The 21632-nt window shown below is 43.9% G+C and overlaps 1 protein-coding gene across 1 annotated transcript in view; it reads right to left on the bottom strand.

The window, feature by feature from the left end:
* Positions 1-21632, bottom strand: part of LOC146817266 (elongin-A-like) — a 522392-nt gene that overhangs the window by 146479 nt on the left and 354281 nt on the right. Inside the window, exon 5 of the mRNA XM_085610852.1 lies at positions 16522-16621. Within this exon, the coding sequence (XP_085466978.1) occupies positions 16522-16621 (100 nt within the window). The remainder of the gene's footprint in view (positions 1-16521; positions 16622-21632) is intronic.

Below are 21632 nucleotides of genomic sequence, written 5' to 3'. Positions count from 1 at the left end.
TGCAGCTGGGAGTGATCCCAGCCAGGGAGGCCTGGACAATAGGTTTCCTGCTTGGGGAGGTGCTAGCACCTCCCCAGACAGCCTTTAGTGTATTGGGGCAGGGTGGGCTGAAAGGAATGAGACATGCCTGGGGCACACAAGGTGTTCCTTGCATAGTCCAGTTCAAACCGGCGCTGGGGCACTCCAGCCCCAGCTCTGGCGCGAAACTGGACAAAGGGAAGTGGGTGTAACCACCCCCTCCCAGGTCCCACCCATAAGGCGTGACCTAGCAGGTATCTCAGCCCCCCAGATTAGTATAAGAGTGGGAGTTGGGCCTCAAGACTTTAGATTATCCTGAACCTGCAAAGCTGAACAGAAACTCTGGACCTTCGACATTCGACGAAAGAAGAAGACTGAAGAATCTCCCTTGTAGCCAAGGAGTGGCTACCCTGTGCAAACAGGCACCATCAAGAGACTACCCTTTGCTTTGCCCACGTTCTACGAGGAACCGACTGCAGAGCCTGACCAGAGCCTTGACTTCCAGACTTCTCCGACCCTGATCCACATCTGCAGCAGAGCTGAGATCCGTGGAGGCGACGAGCGACGTGGGACCGGCTACCTGGAAAAAGTGGCTAGTAACTTAAAGCGCAGCTTCTGAGGTACCCTCGAAGTTGTGCACCGGGGATTGAGAAGCCCCAACCCCAAGCACCATCTGCACCGAAGATCAGCCCCCCACACTCCACGAGTCCTGCGTGGGGCCCTTCAGCATTTTCCTGCTTGCCGCGTCTGTCCGGTTGCTTGCCCGCTGGCTAGTGGCCTTTGTGAGGACGCACCCTGAAATCTTCTGCGCTGGTTTGGCTCCTCCAGACTGGCTCCCGCTTCTCTGCAAAGAAGAAGCACCCCAGACCTTCCTGGTCTGCACCAGAAGCAAGTCCTTCGTTCTTCGTGGGTTCCGCTTGCCAAGGCTTGGTGAGTCCTAGTCCAACTTCGACGCCGCCGACAGCAAGAGCCTTCGTGGGACAGCTCGCCTCCTGGTCCTGGTCGTCCTCGACGCTTCCTGGTCCTCCTGGCTGCAGCGACAAGCTTCACCTTCACCTGCAATCTTCACGACATCGCCTGGTTCCTTCCTGGTTCCACGTGGTCACTGGCTAGTGACCTTGACTCTGTCCCTTCTGCTTGCAGGTTTCTTCTCTTCTTGATCCCAGCCTTGGGATCCACCGGACACTCTTCACTGACTGCCTGTCAGCATCTTTCTTCAGGCATCCATAGGAGTCGACGACGAAAACGACGCATCTTCACCCCTATGCACCCGCAGCCTGTGGGCTAGGTAACTTGGGTACTCCGGTGCTCATCAGGATAGTGACTATCCTAGTGTCTAGTTTTCAAGTCTCAACTTCCTAGCTACTCCGGAAGTGTCCTAAATCTACCGTTTTCTAAACTGTACTATTGCTATTGACTTTTACGCATTACGCGTGAGTGTTTCCACTCTGCACACGAATCCCGTGGGCCTCCCACTTCCTAACTAACGCTAGTGTAGTGTAGCTCCAGCGATTGCCTAGGCCTATTCTATTTCTGTGACAGTGGTTCTTATACCACTTATTTAGTATATGGTTTGCGTGGCCCCTAGGGCCTAACTGTATTACTTACCTGTGTGACTTAATGTATGCTTAAATAAGACTGTGTTGTACTTACCTCTAATCTCATAAAGAGTGCTGAGGGTTGCTTAGAATAAATACACTTTATTTTATATATATATCTGTTGTGGTGTCCTTTCATTTGGTATTCAAGGGATTATACATGGTATCACAGCTGGCTTCACATGCCATTCAGAGTTTAGCCTAAGACTGCTCTTGTCCATGCTACCACTAGGATAGCTGGTCTATAAGGTTGACTTTACAACCAATCACCATAAGGGTATTTGGACTGATATAAGGTGTACACTAGAACTAGTGACATCATACATCAGGCCAACTTCTCACATTCGGTATCTCCTTTTGGTCCTGATCTGACCTCACTCCGGTTCGTTTATTCTCACTCGATTTCCGGAATATGCGCCCCCCTCTATTATACTTCTTTGCACTATCGCTACCCTAGTGGCCCCTTTTTCTACCCCCCACACCACGCCACCACCTCATCTCCTTATCATGGCTTCCATTCGAATTAAGTCTGGAATTACCTGCTTCAAAGTAATTTATCCCCCTAATCTGTCCAAAGCAGCAGCAAAAAAGTTCAAGCATAACACCATTGAACAATTTCCAGATTCCCTCTTTGTTGACCAATTCCATAATGGGCGTCTAGGGAAGATCAAAAATGACTTCATTTTCTTCACTCGCGACATCCCTTCCTGGTCCTCCAGCTTCTTCAATTCCTTCAACGTCTCCTCCTCCTCTTCTTTCACACATGGGAAGTGGTTAAAAATGTCTCCCTCCGCTTGCTTTAATTGCTCTCTCACCATTACACTTTATAATAATGGCACTGTCATGATCCAAGCTACAGACTCCTGTCTCTCTTTCTTTGACCACCTCTTCCACTCCCTTCGTCCCACCCCCGTGACTATGATCGCTCTCTATTCTTCTTCTTCTGGTCTTCTTTCTCCCTTTCTCCCCCCATGACCCCCATACATTCCTTAAGACCGCTCTCCCGGGAGTCACAGGTCTACCCTTTATCTCCCCCTTCTCTTGCTCCCTCCTCCCCCATTCTGGCCCCTTCCCAACTTGATGCCCCTCTTACCTCGTCTGCTTTACCTCCCGCCGCCCCTCCCCACCCTGCATCTCCCCAATACTCCAATCCCATCTCCTGCCCCCTAACCCTCCTATTCCTACCCATTTCCCCCCTACTTAATCCACCTTTCTTACAACCTGAACTACCGATCAACATGCCTTACCCTTCCCCTTTCCTCCCCCTTTCTTCTCATCCCTTTCTGCTCTTCCCCTTCCCTCATACCTTCAATTCTGTTCTTACACCTCCCATCTCTCTACAACCTACAATCCCCCCTCCTATGCCTCACATCCATGCCTCCCCTCTTTGTAATTCCATTCTCTTCCCTCCCTCGGACCTTACAGTCCTTCCTCCTCCTATGCTTCACAACTCTGTTTCCCCTCTTGGTAATTCCGCCCTCTCCCCTTCCTTTGACCTCACAGTCCCTCACTCCTCCCACAACTACCATTTAGCCCAACCCCCCCCCCCCCCACTCTGCTTGTGCCTATCCCCCTACATTCACCTTTCATAGCCCATGGTACCTGGCCTGCACCCTCTCTCTTCTCTCCATTCCTCTGGCCTTCCATTGACCTCCCTCCCCTCCCTCCCTTCCCTCCCTGTACAGCCCCTTCTCCTCTCATCTTACCGTATCCCTGGCCTTCCCTTAACCCCCCTCCACCTCTCGCCCTCCCTTTATACTTCTCAATTTTCTCCTCCTACTTATGATCTCTATTCTTCACCTCTGCTCAACACCAGTAAAAATATCACTAACTCCATCCACTCCTTTCGACCCTTACACCCCAACATTCTCCCCAGTCCCCCTCATCCCCCTGTCCTCCTTCGCCTACTTCACTCCCTCCCCCACCTTTGACCCTCGCACCCCAACACTCTCCCCGGTCCCCCATATCCCCCTGTCCTCCTTCACCTACTCCACTCCCTCCCTTAACCATTGAGCCGCCCAACACTCTGTGCTCAGCCCACCTATCCCTGGAATCTAAATTTGATTCTCTCATCTCTTCCATTTCCCAACTTGAAGCGCCCATTTCACTCTTAAATGCTAAGATATCCCCCTCCCCTAACCTCCCGAGGAGTTCCCTGCTCCCGCGCCCCAATAAAGCCAACCACAGTCTGTCCTCCACAGACTTACTGGCTAGCTACTACCAACGTCAATCCCCCTCCACTCTCCTCTCCTAACAATTCTACTCACTTCACCATTCAGACCATCTCTTCCATCAGAACTTACCAGCCACCCTCTCAAGGGGCACCCTCATTCAAGAATCTAATATCTATCCCCCTTATCAGCCCAAACACTCCCATCACCAAAACAGTTGCGTCAGAGCTACATTGTATGCTCTACAACTGCAGATCTGCAACCAAACACAAACTGGAAATCTCTGACACTATCACCCACCACAATCTCTACATGCTCTTTCTCACTGAGATATATAATGACTCCTCTCACACTTTGTTTGATCTTCTGATACCTACCGACTACTCTACCCTCAGAAACGACAGAACAGACAAGATCGGGGGAGGTGTTGCGATTATCTTCAGAAACTCCCTTCAAATTAAAGCCTTTCCCACCATCTTCTTCCGCACATTCGAATGCCTATCCCTAGAACTTCAAGTTCATCACGGCTCACCCTTCAGGTTCCATGCCATCTACCACCCGCCCGGTAACTGCTCTTCCTTCATGGAGGAACTCACCGACTTCATCAGCGACCAATATTCACAAAGCAACAGGCAGATCTTCCTAGGTGACTTCAATCTCCACTGGAGCTCCATGGAAGACTCGGCTGCCAACAAGCTTGCAACCTTTCTCTCAGCCAACGATCTTGTCCAACACTGCTCGGAAATTACACACGCCAAGGGCTCAATTCTGGACCTTGTTATTTCTAAACCGGACCAGCTTACCATTGCTCCCCCTATCCATGTAGACTGGTCAGACCATTTCCTCATTCCCTTCCGTTTTCACCTCTCGCACATTATAGCTCTCGGCCAACCTAAAAGGGCTTCTACCTGGTTCCGCAACACTAAAAACATTGATCTTGAGACTGTGTGCTTATGCTATGCGTTCACTTCCTAGCCTACACCCTAACGCGGATGTTAACGATCTCACTCCCCACTGCCTCTCAATCCTTGGAGTCGAAATCGACAATGTCACTCCACTCCAAAGCAAAAGGAAAAAGCTCTATATGACTAAAGTAAAAAACATTAGAATCTTGGAGAAACATTGGAGACAATCTCCATCCACCTCCAATCTCTTTTACGTTCAGCAAGATCCGAATACCACAAGCACATCTTCCATGAAAAAGCATCACATTTCAGATCCCTCCTCGACTCTGCTAAAAACAGTCCCCAAAAACTTTTCGACCTCATCAAAAACCCAAACTGTTCTCCCCAAACTATCAAACCTGAGGATGCTTCAAAGAAAGCAACTGAATTCACTATATTCTTTGATGAAAAGGTCAAATCACTGGTGGATCAGGTCACCCATCCCATCCCCATTGAGGAGCGAAAATCCTTAGTCACTTGGCAGAACTTTGCCGCCATCTCGGAAGATGACCTCCTCAAATGCATCCTCAAAACCAAACCCTCCAACCATTCTTCTGACCCCATACCTAGTGTCATCGCCATTGATTTCTATACCAATACTCTCTCTTATTGGACCAGGCTAGTTAATCTCTTCCTCAGTCAAGGATCCCTCCCAGCTGTCCTCAAATTAGGACAGGTTACCCCCCTTCTAAAAAAAACCTCAGCAGATGCGAACAACCTCAATAACTTCCGCCCCATCACCAATCTCCCTTTTCTTTCTAAAATCACAGAAAAATGTGTTGCAAAACAACTTTCCCAACACATTATGGACAATCTCCTTGACGTGTTCGTCTGGCTTTATTCAAAATTGCAGCACTGAAACAGGCCTGCTGCGAGTGATCGATGATGCGCTGCATATACTCGATTCGGGGGAATCGTGCCTTCTGATTCTTCTTGACCTATCTGCAGCCTTTGACACTGTTAATCACAACACCCTCCTTAACACTCTTCAACAGAGAATGAGCGTGGAATGCACAATGCTTAAATGGTTTGCCTCATTCCTCTCGGCCAGATCCCAAATGATCAAGATTGCGAACAGTCTCTCGTCTCCACTGGTGATTGGTCAAGGCATCCCTCAAGGCTCCATCCTTACACCCACTCTGTTTAATATCCATCTGGAACCATTAGGGAACCTCCTAAGCAAATCTGGATTCCTCTACCATCTCTATGCAGATGACACCCAAATCTACCTCAAGGTGTCTTCCTCTCAAGATCTCTCACTACTCAACTCTACTCACAACTGGATGTTAGTTCACCAACTCATTCTCAATCCCTCCAAAACTGAATTCCTCCTCCTTTCTACCTCTCTCTTCCCGCCTCCTGTTCAATCCTGGATGGATCAGCTGGATTTACTCAACAGTAAACCCATCATTGTCGACTGCGCTAAATCCCTAGGTGTCATACTTGACAAAAGACTCAACCTAATCTCACACATCAACTCCATTGCCAAGAACGCACGTTATCAGCTGCGCCTTCTGTGGGGGATTAGTCGGTTCTTCCCGGAGAAAGACCTAAAAACCTTGGTCCAATCGCTAGTTCTCTCTAGACTGGATTATTGTAATTCTCTTCTGACTGGCCTTCCCAAATCTCACCTCTCCCCCCTTAAATCCGTCCTCCATTCAGCAGATCGCTTCATTTCAGGATCCAAACGAAGTGACCACATCACTCCTATCCTGTCTTCTCTCCGATGGCTTCCCATAGAGGCTAGAGCTATTTACAAAACTGCTTGCCATACCCACAAAGCCTTGCACTCTTCCTCCCCTCACTAGCTGGCAAATAAACTGAAATTGTCCGGAGGCTTGAGACCTTCTCGGAATGCAGAAAAGTTCCTGCTTGAGCCCCCCTCCTTCAAAAGGGAAAAATTGATGGCTCAATCGTTCTTCGGTTATGCTGTGAGAATATGGAACTCGCTTCCTCCTTTGCTCCGTGCCACCATCTCCATCCGGATCTTCAAAGCGGACCTCAAATCTCTTCTATTCCAAAGACACTTTCAGAACTAATTCCTTCATTCTCAGACCCCGCCAGGAAGTTCGTTAATCATTGTAAATTTGTTATATTTATTTATTTTTTGTACATTCCTTGCTTTCTGTGTTTGATATTGTGTTCCTCTTGCCTGCTGTGTTTGATTCGGTGTCCTGCTATTTTTGTACGTTCTATTTTGTAACATTTCTCTCATGTAACGCAACTGGTTCTATTGTACAGCGCTCTGACACCTTCGGGTAAAGTCTGCGCTTTATAAAAATGCATAAAAAATACAAAAATAAATAAATAAAGATAAAGGGAGGCGCCCATTATAACTCTCAACATGATTGAACTTGTTAAAGCTACTGTGCGTTTCAGAATCGTCCTCTTTAAAATGCAAACAGGGGTAAAGTTCAGACACACAATTTGATGGCCAGTGGCCAAAAATATTTTAAAGTGTGCATGTCTTTCTGCATTTCTAAGGAAACCTATTCCATTTGGTTAGAGTGATAACCAGCATTCACCTTCATTTCAGAAACGTAAGGAATTACTTGACCAGTAGGTAAATCCCTCCTAAATATCCCAGGACGTCTATGAAGTGCAAATCCTGACCTCCAGTTGACTAACAAGGGATTCCCAACGGTATTCAGAAAAGTCTGAAGTGATTGAGCCCTGCAGGATGCATTTGTTGATAGAGGTTTGTAAATGACCTCAGTGCTGCAAGTATTTGGAGTGGCTCCGCTTGTGCTCATGAAGTGCTGAAAAAGCAGCTAGCCACTGTTGATACGGAAAAGTCCTTTCCATGATAATGGATGCCCAGCTGTGGTGATGTCTGGACCCTTTGTAATAATTTTTTGATCATGGGCGAAATCTGTTTTGCATGTGCACCATGGCCTACACCCATCTCACAGACTGCGGTCTTTCTAAAATTGGGAGGAGCACCCACAGCGCTGCACTTAGGTGGTCGAAGTTTAACATTATGAAGCATCCCTGAATGACAATCTGATATGCAGAGGCTCTTATGCACATGTACTTTCCCGCTATCCCAGTATAAGCTGAGACCAACACTGAAGACATTGTGCGATGAGGATCTTAAAAGCCAACTTTGACCAGAGGCGCAACTAGAGCCAAATTTCGGGGGGGGCTGAGCAAAAATTTCGGGGGGGGGCTGAACTTTAAGCAATAGGCAGAGTGGAGCTGCAGGGGCTCTTAGAAGGGGTGAAACAACAGCAAGGCCTCATTAACATGCAAATGGTCTTTTAAGTGCTCGGGTGCGGCTGCTTTTTTGCCCGGGAAGGCGTCTCATCCCGGGCTGCCACACACGACGTGGGGGTGGGGGGGGGGGGGGGGGCTGAAGCCCTTTGAGTCCAACTCTGGTTAGAGGCCCCACAGCAACGTTCCATACATAAAGTTAGAAAAACACTGACATTTATGTAAACCATTAAAGCATAGTGTCTGAGGAGAAACAAAAGTACTAAAGGCAAACAAATAAGGAGTGAAATTCCTTCAGAACTACAGAACACTGGAAGCATGCCTCATTTCTGGTGGTAGGCGTTTCAAACTATGGGCATTTCACTTGATAATACCTACACACAGTGCTTAATTTTCCTTTAAAAATAAAAACATATTTGGCAGGGCCCTCGTCAGGAGGCCACTGCAGTTTGCACTACCCCCTGCCCCTACCAGCGCTGCAATTACAGTACCAACACAACTACTAACCATCACACTCCCCACAAGTGTGACAATCCCGACTATTCCAGGCAGCAAAAGCTATAAGAATAGCTTAGACGGCAAGTTAAGAGTCATTTTTAAGGTATATTTGATTAGTAAACAACTGTTTCACTCATCTCCAAATCCAACAAACAGTGTCACCTTGTGGCAGACTGTCATACGTGCTAGTGTTAACAATTAAGTGCCGGTGCTGAGCACCGGTAACCACTGGCTCAAATTAAGCACTGCCTACACATCTAAAGATACAGACTCCACAGACTGAGTAGGTTGTGATTTCAGACCTTAAGGACGCAACAATTACTGATTTAAGTCCCTACACTGGATGATTTGTCATCTTAGATAAAGGTATGTCCTGGCTCAGTATCACCTTAATTCCCTGTGATGTTTATCACACAGATACCCAGCAGTGCTTGTCCGTAGATTTCTGATAAGCACCTCACCTTATTGTGATAAAGGGTCTTGAGGACTCCTGCTTTTAAAAACTACAATGGATGCACCTTTTTGAGAGAACAGATTTTTTAAACTTAAATGGAAGACTTAAAGATTGCACATACTGCTTTTCTCGTCTGTCAAACAACTATGAATTTCAAGAAAATAGGAAAAGTAGGACTGATCAATTAGAAGGTTCAATCATTTGATTTGGAAAGCAATCGGACCCAGCACAAGACAACCGTAGTCCTAAAATTTGCATTCACATACCACATTTTCACCAACTGCTCCTAGGGTTGCAAGGCTTCCCACTGATTTAATAAGGCTCCTGGCTGTCAGTGCTTTCCAACTCCACAATACTGCCCTCTGCTAAGGCAGAATACGCTCACTTCCATTGCTAGCTGCTTTTTGCCCAGATGTGGCAACTCCCAAATGAGTCATGCTCACTGTCTCATCAACAATGGTATCTATGGCTTCATATTTGCCAAAGGCTCTCTATGATAAACTATTGATTTTGCGCAGAGCTACTACATAATTTATTTCCTGACTTTTCGCGGCCTCTTGAGCACACTTCTGAAGACCTAGATAACATTTTGTGTGAAGCTCTGTTTGACCTTTGATTAATTCTATGTAATATTTTGTATGCTATTAGGTTTGCCTTTCCTTTAGAAAATGAATACAATCTAATCTCACTGTGAATATACAAGCAATCTTAGCAGATCTGTTTCTCATTTACATCTTAGTTTCTCCAAAGACACTATACCGTATTTGCAAATGAGGTGGGATTTGGCATTCCTTTATTTTCGTTGATCAAAGGTTAGGAAGTACCTGTTCAGAAGGGTATCTATGTTATATCCGGGCCAAATTCAATGGCACTATAAGAAGCATCCACTATCTTAGCTTTCTAGAAATTGTATTTAGTGAAACCGCCAGAGGGATGAGAAAGTCAATCTGACCTGTGGAACATGCTTTTAGTGGCACCTCAATTGCACAGGAATAGCATGGCTACAGGCAATGTTTAGAGGCTCAGTGCTTGGATTTTGTGCTCTTAAAATCTATATTCTTTGGTGATGTACTAGAATCTCCTGTCCTATCCACTTGCATGGCTTTCCAAACAAGTAACTTTCTTAAGGAAATGGCTGTTAGTTGTAATTAATCAACCATTCAAAATGTTTTTACTTTATTTGTTGAATTTTTCTAAAGTGCTGTTGGTCTACTTCCAATTACTTCAAATCACTGAGCCCGTAAAGCCCGAAAGTAAAGTCAGATTTTAGCACTTTATTTGGCCCATAAAGTGCACTGCGGGAGGTAGAAAGAACCCGCTCCGATAATCTTCAATCACAAACACTGCATGCCTAGAAACTCAGTTGTTGGCAACTTTGAAAAGTTCTGTATTCAACAGTTTGCTGAACCATGTTTCATTCAGCTCTCAGAATTACTCAATATTTAATTTCCTTATTCTAGAGTGGATTTTTTAAATGACTCTTGTGGATTGGTGCAATGTTTACAAAAGTGGAAAAAACGAAATTAAGGTTCAATTGTGTCTGCAAGCAAAGAAACAAGTGAAACAATCTTGTTATTAATAATCCGAATAACAAACTGACCTTGTATCTCTGCGATCTTCATGGCATGAGATGAAATGCATGCACATTAGATGAAGTATGGTACCATGAATTGAAAGAGGTGATATGCGTGCCTTTCAGAGTAGTAGCCCATTAGGTTGTTCTCCGATATATTGTGTTGGTGTAAAGTTTAATGCCACAATAATTATTAATACAAGTCAAGTCAAAACCACTTTATTCGATTATTTAAAATCATAAAAGTATGCTATACAAATACAAAAGTATTAAAAATCTAGTTAATAGCGAATATACAAATAGAAACTATTCAATAAATTAAAAATTCATGATTAACCATAGCCAACTTAAGCAGTCAATACAGAATTAATTTACAGTTATTAGAGGGGATCAACATCTTATACAGCTTTTAGTCTGGCCCTCCTCTCTCTGACAGATGCTGCTAAAAAGCTGGCAACACAAAACATAATTAATGGCCACTCTAACAAGTTTAAAAACATTAGGGCTGGCTTGCACTGAGTAAAATTCATACTTTTTAACAGGGGAATGATGAACTTTTTCCTAGCGTGTTTAAAAAATGGGCAGAAGAACAAAAAGTACATGGTGTCTTGTGGGGAAAAGTCATCGCACTTGCAAGGTGCAGCGTCATCAGGTCTACTCCAACCCTCCACATCCCATAGGACCAAATGTATTTGGTTGAACCGCAGTTTAGTCAACAACCATCTATGGAAGGAGTTGGTAACTAATGTCAGGTATAATGGCATCCCCGGGGACGGGGTTACCAAAACATGCCCCCTGACCGAGGATTTACAAAGTTCAACTCCCTCTCGCTCGGCCTCCCTTAATTTGATAAAATTAGATTTTACCCACTCAAGATCTGCCTTACATAGGGATTCTGGGTTAGAAAAAATGTCTTGTCTCCCCATGTATGCAGCTAACATCTCAATATTAGACAACCACTGAATTTTATTCCTATTGTCTAATCCAATGCAGTCCTTTAGGATTTTATGATTAAGGGAGAGATTCGGATTTAACCATGTTTTCATCCATAACAGTAATGGTGCTAGTTTAATTATATCTGTTATGTATCCAATCCCAAGTTCCAAGTGGACTGAGTAGGAAGCGGTTGATTGTGGGAGGCCAAGAAGGGAGCGGAAAAATTTGTTTTCCTCCGTCTGGATCACATCATGTTTAATATAGCCCCAAATTGACGCCCCGTACCTAACAATAGAAATGGTTTTGGCTTTATAGATTGTTAATATTGCCTCGACCGGCTTTCCTCCCAGCCTTTTTGCAAAACCTAGTACTGCCGCAGAGGAGTTTCTCGCGGAATTTGCCTTTAATGAAAGCTGGGGGGACCAAGAACTTTTGTCATCGAAAACTACACCTAGGTAGGTAAAAACTCTCACTCGTGAGATTTCTTCTCCCCCGCAAAAGAAGGGCTTAACATTATTTTTTGCAGGGCCCAACGACATCACATGTGATTTACTGTTATTAACTACCAGGTCCAAGCTTTTCATGAAGTGTCCAAACGAGTCCAACAATTTTTGCAAGGCCAGGGGAGTCCTGGCCAGAAGAACGGCATCATCCGCGTATAGGAGGACTGGAATCGGGGTACCTCCCATACGCGGAATGTCCGGCGTTGCTGCCAACAGATTATGTTCCAGGGCATTAATATATAATGTAAACAGCATGGGAGCTAATATACATCCTTGTCGTACCCCTCTGCTGGACTTCAAACTGGACATACATTTCCCCTCGGTTGTCATCCTAATAGAGGCGTTCAGGTCTTTGTGGAGCTCAGCAAGGAAATACACAAGGGACCTATCAAGTCCCATTTCCAGGAGCATTGTCCACAATTTAGACCTGTTGACAAGGTCAAAAGCTGTGGACAAATCCATAAAACCCAAGTAAATGGAGCCCCTGGCCGCCTTGGTGTATTTGGCTGTTATTAAGAGAAGGTTTAAACATTGGTCCTCCGTACTCCGCCCAGCTCTAAAGCCATATTGGGCATCTGACAGAATGTTATTGTCAGAGGCCCACCCAGTTATCCTAGCTAGGATAACTTTCCCCAAGATTTTTATAAAGGAATCCAACAGGGATATGGGCCTATAACATCTGGGGTCTGCCCTTTGACCTTTCTTAAAGACCGGTATTATAACCGACCGGGACCACGATTTAGGGAATCCAACACAAGCCGAGTTATTAAATACATTTGTCAGTATGTTGGCCCAAAACAAAGGATTGGCCTTATACATATCGGTTGGGACTCCGTCTGGTCCAGGGGCCTTCTTTCCAGCAGAATCTTCAATCGCTTTGGTAACCTCTCCTAAATGGAACCTAACTGGCGTAGAGGTGGGTTCCAAGGCTTGTCCCACGAAGGTTTCTAATTCGAGGTGACTGCCATATATATTTTCAAAGTGGCTCAGCCAATCCTCCTCTGCGATATTAGTTTCCAGCACATTATTTTTAATATTAGTAAAAAGAGGAGTGTTAATAATTGACCAAAATTTTGTGCTGTCTTTTAAAGTGGCTTTGTCCATAAGTTCAACCCAAGCATTATATTTGATTTCTTTTTTCCTGTCCTCTAACGTTTTTTTATAATCTCTTCTAAGCTGAGACACCAGAATTTTATTCCTCGGGCGTGCTTGAAGAGCTTTTTTGAGGTAATTGTAAGATTTAGTACATTTATGGTCAAACCAGCCCATAACTAACCTATTAGTGGCAGGTCTAGTTTTACTGGTTAGCTCTTTTGCCACTTTGAGGCAGATAGCTTCATACGAGGATATTACATGCTTCCCCGTAGAATGATGATCTCCACATATTTCTAGATCCATAGCCGCCTCTTATGTAATGGTGTTAAAAAACTCCTCTGGAATTACCTTGCTCCAGTTTAGCCTCCTCCCCTGATCTTTTGTCTTCACTTCAGCAACCATCAAGGAGGGGGTAGATGTATTTAAAAAAGAGAAACCATCTAACAATTCAATTGCCACTGGATTATGGTCACTAAAAGTTGACTGTATAGCATTATAGGAAACTACATATTTTAAAAGGCCAGAAGAGAGAAATATGTAGTCAATTATTGTATCACTATCCCTACCTATAAAAGTGGGAACCCGAGTCCTTTGATCGAAGAAGCCTGGGTCATACAATTCATTTTCAGATAAGAGTTTCTCCAGTGCTTCCCCCTTTTTTGAGTGCTCAAAGTGTTGCGGGGATGTAAAATCTGGCCCATCAATGTCAATTAACAAACAGTTATGACTACATAAGTGCACATTAAAATCGCCTAACAAAATATAGTGGCAAAAAGTGGTTTGCTTTAAAGTGTAGGTATTTAAAAAGATCGACAGCCAAAGCAGGTGAACATTCGGTGAGTCCCCTTGCTGGGAATTATAGCAATTCACTAGTAATAATTTCGTGTTATTAGTGAGTTTAAATTCCAAGATGAGAAAATTATTGGATGAACAGGATATCCTGCTAACTGTCCCTCTTAGTTTCACCGATACCAGGACCAATAAACCCCCTATAGCCCTCCCAGACACTGGTTTTATTGCTGGGACAAAATAAGACGTAAAACCGTCCAACCAAAAATCACAATCGATTTCCCAAGTCTCTTGAAAAGCCATAATATCGTAGTCCCTCAAGAAACTTAACCAGGAGGTATTATCTCTCTTGGACCATAAACCCGCCACATTCCAAGTTACCATCTTGAAGTTTGCCCCCTTAAGATTACCATGGGTCATTTGACTACAATTAATATCAACGGGGTTCATAAGTGCTTGATCTTTTTCCTGAGGCACCAAACCGGGGCAAGACTCAACCCCTATACCCTCAGTGGCCTCTCGTCAATCACACATATCCAGGGAAGAAAATACCTCAAATCGATTGCGTGTAGGGATATTAGACCCATACTTAAAGTAATTTTCTCCTCCGGGACCCTGGTTGGAAAACGGCGTCAATGCTGTCCCTGGTATATGATTTCTCGATTTTATACTAAGTGGGAGGTCTCTGGGGGGGTAGTTATAAAAGAAACCAAGGGGACGCACCTGGATACTGTTTGTCTTGTACCAGAGAGGCAGCCCTCAATAAGACAGTAGCCACATCTTGTGGATGTCTAAAGTTAACTATTATGCATTCACCTACACAAGATTTTTTAGAAGGCCCAATCCAGTTCACTCGTCTAGTGCTTAAGATATCATTAGCAAAATTGAACGGGAATCCACACTTCCTGTGCAACCAGGAAACAGTTTTGTGTTTAAGAGAGTCATGTGATTCCTTATACGTTCGGTCTGAGTGACTATCCTGTGGCGGTACATTAGTTAAAATCACAACATAAGGGGAACATGCCGGGGGTAAGTTTATAGATCTACATTTCTTTTCCTCCTGGCTATTGAATGACGCAGCCAACCCCGTCGAAACTGGTATAGCAGTTCTTTGTGCGAGAGTGGGCTCAGGTAAAGTTGGTCTAACCGGGACTTTAGTATTTGGGGGCTGGAGTGTTTGCTGTTGGTTTACTACTCTGGCTACATTCTCTTGCCCAGCTACGCCCGTCACCTTATTGTTGCTATCTATCAATTTTAGATGTTTTGTTAGCAAGCCTCCTAGCCTCTTGACCTCATCGGCCACAGCGACTAGTTTCCGAACTAGGGGTTGCACAAACTGATCTAGTTTGGATTCGAATATAACCTCTAGGGAGCGCAATAATTGGGACAGTTGATCAGGGTCTATTAGGCTGTTTACGACATTACTATCTACTCGAGAGTTTGGGGGCTCGTCTAAATTAACCTGTGCTTGTTTAGTAATGTCAACCCTTTTTATAGACTTCTTCCCCCCCCCCTTTTACTATGCTGCTTCCTACAGTTCCTGACTGGTCTAGCAACAGAGGTGACCTTGTCGGTAATTTCACTCGATATATATGTTTCAGCAGCTGAAGAATCCATGTGAACCTGGGCTGTAACCTGGGCTGTAACCGTGGAAGCAGCTATAGAGGCCGGCTCGCAGATACCATGTTCCAGCGGCCTCTCCACAAAAGTCAGAGGAACTTGGGTACTTAATGGCGGACTATCCATTCCCAGAGAGGCCCTTCGGTCGTTGTTTATTTTGTTTACCTTTTTCACCAGGTAATTATCAAGAGGACCTAACACCGATGTAAGTGAGTCCTTTAGGCCTATAGGCATTGTGAGTGCTCACAAATTTATTAGTTATCAACAGCAATGGAGTGAATGGGATCTCACTAGCACCACAGGAACAATATAACAGGGTAACACTTTACCAGAGACGAAGTCCTCAGAGTCCTGGTACGCCAATACCAAACGCAAAAGGGAATGGCCCAGCCCAGACACGGCCAGTCCCGGACTGTCACAGACTGTCACAGACTGTCCCGGGCTTAGCCCGGCGCCGCCCGCGCGCGTCCCGCGACGCGGGAGAAGCGGTGGACTTTTTAAGCGCCTCCGGGCGCGTAGATGACGTCAGGGCCCAAAGGAGTCTGGGGGCTGTAGTCTCCCCCCGCTCCGAGCCGCGATATACAGTAGCGGTGGCGGCGGAGACACACAGCCGAGGAGACCCAAGAGGCAGCGACCACTGGACCGGGCAGCAATGCGACCAGCAACACCCCCTGCAGGTAAAAACAAATCCGAGGTTCGAGCTTCCCCTGAACCATGTTTCATTCAGCTCTCAGAATTACTCAATATTTAATTTCCTTATTCTAGAGTGGATTTTTTAAATGACTCTTGTGGATTGGTGCAATGTTTACCAAAGTGGAAAAAACGAAATTAAGGTTCAATTGTGTCTGCAAGCAAAGAAACAAGTGAAACAACCTTGTTCTTAATAATCCGAATAACAAACTGACCTTGTATCTCTGCGATCTTCATGGCATGAGATGAAATGCATGCACATTAGATGAAGTATGGTACCATGAATTGAAAGAGGTGATATGCGTGCCTTTCAGAGTAGTAGCACATTAGGTTGTTCTCCGATATATCGTGTTGGTGTAAAGTTTTATGCCACAATAATTATTAATACCAGGTAAAGGTTTATATGGTTTGATGCTTACCTTTGTCTGCTTCATGGGGTGGAGATGCCAAAATAGAGTAGTCCGGAAGAAACTTAGGAAGGGGAATATCAAGTAAATCTGTCAGGTTTTCAACCTTTACCTAGAAAGGAGATGATTACGTTATTAGTAAAAATACAATCTAGAAGTAAATAATGTATTTTTAATTTTATTTGACAAGCAGTCTAAGTCTATACCTCTAACTAGCCTATTTTTAAAATATCCAGTATCATATTGCTAACCTGAAATCATTTCTATCTCTTGCTTAGTTTGCGGGGATCCCCTTTGAAGATCAGCCTCTCTGCAAGAAGTCTCTCGGCTGTTTTCCTGAGTCTCTTAATAAAGCCTAAACTAACTGAACACGAGACTAATTCTTTTGGACAGTTCTGCAAGCCCCATGAGCAATCGGTTATACAGCTCCCCCCCTTCAACAGTCTCAAAACTACGAACTTAAGAGCAACTGCTTCATTACGAGTGTGAGAGAACAAGCCATGGCTAGATCACACCTAGAGATAGACTCGTCCCAGTATTTTTAATAAACGGTTGGCGAGTACTGAACTGTATAGAAAAATTAAAATGCATCAGTTTAATCATCACATGAACCAGTCATGCTCCATGGAGTAACAGGGCTCAATGACGACTAGCAACAACATTTCTGAATAGTATTCAGCATTCTGTAGAGCCTGCATGCCCTTCCATTACCTACATGGTTGCCCTGCAGGACATATTTTGAGACGCTGAACTAAAAGAGGAATACATAACTGTCACCGCCTTACTCCCCAACTACCTACTTTAGGCTTCCTAGGATGTTAAAGCCTCATGGTCTGAAAAATAGGAAACACCACAGAAATGTCACTATGTAACAAGGTTCCTTGCAAAATAGTAGCTCCATTGTATAGTCAAAATCTAGTAGACTGGCATGCAAATCTCCAGACCATTTATATATATACATATATACACACACATACATATACACACACATACATATACACATATATATATAAAAACAGGATCCCAACGAACGACCACGGTGGGCCAAACGAGGCACAGACTCCAGTTAAAGATGCAATAAAGAAGATTTATTGGCTTAGCACACATATATACATACATACACACACAACATGAGAAATATTTTTTAGAAGTATGTGTTCTCCTCCACCCCACTCCCCCCCCCCCCAAAATCAAGGTCGGGACAGTAAGCCCATCTTTCATTGCTCTGTGGTCTGTTTACATCGCAAATCCTGTAATAGAAGGCTGGGTAATTTGAGACTGGAAAATGACAGTGTCTGATCTAAGGAACCCAAGGTACAGGATTTCAATGGGGAAAGGGTGACACTTAATAGCACTGTGCTTTAACAGTACTGTTGCACTGATGGTGTTGGAACGAAATAGGCATATTCATGCTGGGTCTACTTAAGTCTGATGGGAACGAAGTCAGTAAATATATTTGTTAAAAAAATAAAAATCACAGACTCCTTCGGGAAAACACATTATTTCAGGGGTTGGAGTTTCGTGATCTTTACACACCGGGTCTTTTCCAATGAAGGTAAAAAAATGAGACGTAAGCTTATTCACAACTCCGTCCCAAAACCCTTGCGCAGGGTGCTGTGGCGCATATCTTACTTGGAGGCGTTCTTCTAGCTCACTGTGCTGGTGTCCAAACAAGTAAATAGAAACCCTTGGCGGTTAAACACAGAAACGCACTTGAAGTTCAGGCTGCAGAGTAAAACCTGGCGCTGGGACGAGGCATCCCCAGCAGGGTAGCCGAGGTCACAATGGGCCTGCTCACAATGCACAGCGATGAAGGAATGCCAGTGCGCATCATTCCTTAAAGAAACAGATATACAAGAGGCGGCAAGCAATCTATGCCGCGTCTGTGTTTTATAATATAATAACAGGGATAGCCCAAACACTAAAATATTAGGACGCTTTTTTACAGGGGCGTAGTTCGGGAAGTAAGACTGGTGGAGTGAGCTTCAGATTTTCCAACTATCGCACTGGCATAGGATATTAAATTATACTATATGACAAGCAGAGCAGAAGAAAGGGAGACCAATGCATATTGGTAAGGGTATTAAGTGAGAGAAAGCATAATCTTTTGTTAAATAACCAGAGTTTTAGAAGACTTTCAAAGCAGAGAGGGAGAGAGAGTATGTGTGTGCGTTTGTTTGTATTTATGATAAAATTCCTTCTGAATTCCGAGAGACACCTCACCGTACCGGTGGCACCCCTAACCAGCTGTGGACCAGAAATACATTAGAAGGGTGCAACACTCTGAAGCTACGCCCATGCGACATTTAATCAAAAAAGCGTTCGTTCTTCATGTAGTATTTGAACTTTGAAAAAATACTTTAAGAACCCTTTTTGAGCACAAGTATTTAGTAATGTATTCATTTGTTACAAATACAGAAGAAAACATATCTGAAAAGTTAATTATTGTTATGAGACCCTCCTATTCATGCTATGAGTGAAGATGTACACTGCATCCATGCAGCCTAGACCTCATGCAGTTACCTGCAGGCCCATTCCATTGCTGCCACCACAAGTGTACTCTGGTATGTTGCTGGTACACAGCACTGGATTCCACAGGAACGGCGAGGTTGCCAGTTATGTCTGGACGAGCAACAAAGTCTGCAGCGGTATAAATGGAAGAGTATCTGCAGGCAAGGTTCTGAAAGGCGGTCATAAGTGCTCTCTGGAAAGATTTATTTACTAACTGCATTTCAAGAGAGGGAGAGCCTGCAACTGAGCTGCCCACAGGGCAGCCCTGACTGGCTCCAACTCTGCAAAGCACCTACATGAGAGGCAAAGAAAAGGAAGATATTTAACATAGAGAGATCTCTCGGGGTTCCGTGGGACAGACAGACTAGCACAAGGCTGGTGATGGAGCAGGGTTTTGCAAAAATTAAACCTGCTTGAATACCCCCATAATATGTACTAACAATAAGTAGTTGTAGTAAAACTAACGTACACCCAACAAACACAAGGGAGCTGCTTTGCGCATGCCTCAACTAACATGTAAATAATTAATATTGGAATAACTTTTGTGCTTTAAAAGAAACTAAAAAGTTGCATGAATAGGCCGCATATGCATCAGTGTTTTAGCACTAAGCTTACGCTAGGTAACAATAATGAGGAATAGTGCAAGGTGGGTGGTGAACAGTGAAGGTTTCATCATCATATAATTAATAAATGTTTATTTTCATCTGCTTCAGTGTACTTGATGAAGCAGTCATTTTTATAAAATTTGCTAATGTGGGAGGGAAAGCTGCAAGGAGTGAGGCCTCTGTCATGAGGCAAGAAAAAACGAGCTGTGCATCACAGATGACCTGAAAAAGGGTGAAGGCCAGAGTGTCACATGACTGCCAAATGCTGTACCCAGGTGTGGGACCGGAGCTGCACCTTGCAGATTATGTTAATTTGTAAAAGAGAATTGATAAAATGTTGTATCTTATTTGGGGAGCATGAGAACGAACTAATACCCAAACTCTGGGAACCAATTTGAACAATGAATTAGTAGTTGAATGTAAGGTGAAGTTACCATGGTGTGACAACACCACCTCCAAAGCCCACCAATCCCTGTGCGAGTTCGATGATAGTTTGCAACAATTGTGGGATGGACATGTCAATTTTAGGGTATATTTGGGGTGCCTTTAGGGGTGTGGCGAAGAGTTTAGGCTGATAGGGGAGAAGAGGGGAGATGCATCGCTGTCCGTCGGTTTGCAGAAAGGCCTAGCAGTTCCTAACCTGTCCTCATAGCCTTTGTTCCCTGATTCTGTTTCGGGGAACCCCCACCATTTCCTAGGCAAAGGGGGTGGTTTTCCTACAAACCAATAGGTTTGTATTTAGCCTAAATTGTTCTCAGAATCTAAATATTAATGTATTTTGTCATGAAATTTTTGTCTCTCCACCTATCCACTCCGTCAATGATTTATTGCTATGTATTATTTAGATGAAACTATTGTCTATTCATCATACTCTCCGTTAGGTATATTATGTTTGGCATAAATATTTGCTGAAACATTTGTCTCTTACTCTATCCACTCCTTCACGGCATAAAGTCATTGTTTAATTTAGATGAGTTTATATTACATATATGATTTCTTCTTTCGTGAAATTCAGTGTTTGTAATCTGTGACCAAATGCAAATCAGCATTAACCCTTTTATAATGGAGATAAAAATTAATTATTAACTTTATCGAGAGTCTATGATAATTTTTTTGTCTAAATGTTTGGTAAGTTAGTAATTATCATTGCCATCAACTATTCAACTAATTGGTCCATCGACCAAATAGAGGGAAAGTTGATATTAAAGATTAGTTATTAAAAGATCTCATTTGAATCTATAAAAGGAAAGAATTGTTGGAAAATATAAATTGATCCCAGCGCATCAGGGATTCTGGGTGACGTGTATGGGCCATTGTGTTATGACGTTATTGATTATGATCCCTGATCAATATATGGTATCGGCGCTGGATCAGTTTCTTGGTAGCAGACAGTTTAATTATTGATTAGTTTGGTAATGATTATTGGCTATTGATTATATGTTCTTAACGCGAAAAGTTAGAGTCATGTTCTATGTTGTCTAGAAGTACAGATACGAAGATACCGGAGGAATCCCGGGAATGGAATCGAGCCTGAAGTAGGCAGAATAGTGTGGTAAAGAAATCACACTGCGTAAGTACTTTGCCTGTTGTAATAATATCTAAAAGCTATGGAGGGCTGTAGGTGTTACATTAGGGAATTTTCGTATGCAAGTAGAATGCCTGAATAGCGAATGCTCCACTCCCGAAACTCTAGTCTTATCCCCAGGAGAGTAGCAAGACTCCTTTTCACACCAAAAAGTCCTCTCGTGAAATTTTGGCCTTATCCCTAGAGGAGTAACAGGTCCTCCCCGAGCTTGTTAGAGAAGTGAGAACGCTGGTCATTATTATTACTTGCAGAGTAAGGAAATCTTCTTGAGAATGTGAAGACTATCTCTTTGTTTAGTGGAACAGACAAAGTAGCATTGTTTTATGTTATTACTAACTGAATTTTGATTTAAGAAGACTCAGAAAACCATTGCCATAACATTTTGTAAAGGGAGGGTCAGTAGAAGGAGTAATACTGATGTC

Source organism: Triturus cristatus, chromosome 6, assembly GCF_964204655.1.
Source record: "Triturus cristatus chromosome 6, aTriCri1.1, whole genome shotgun sequence".
NCBI classification, from domain to species: domain Eukaryota; kingdom Metazoa; phylum Chordata; class Amphibia; order Caudata; family Salamandridae; genus Triturus; species Triturus cristatus.
This window is presented reverse-complemented; position numbering and strand designations above follow the sequence as displayed.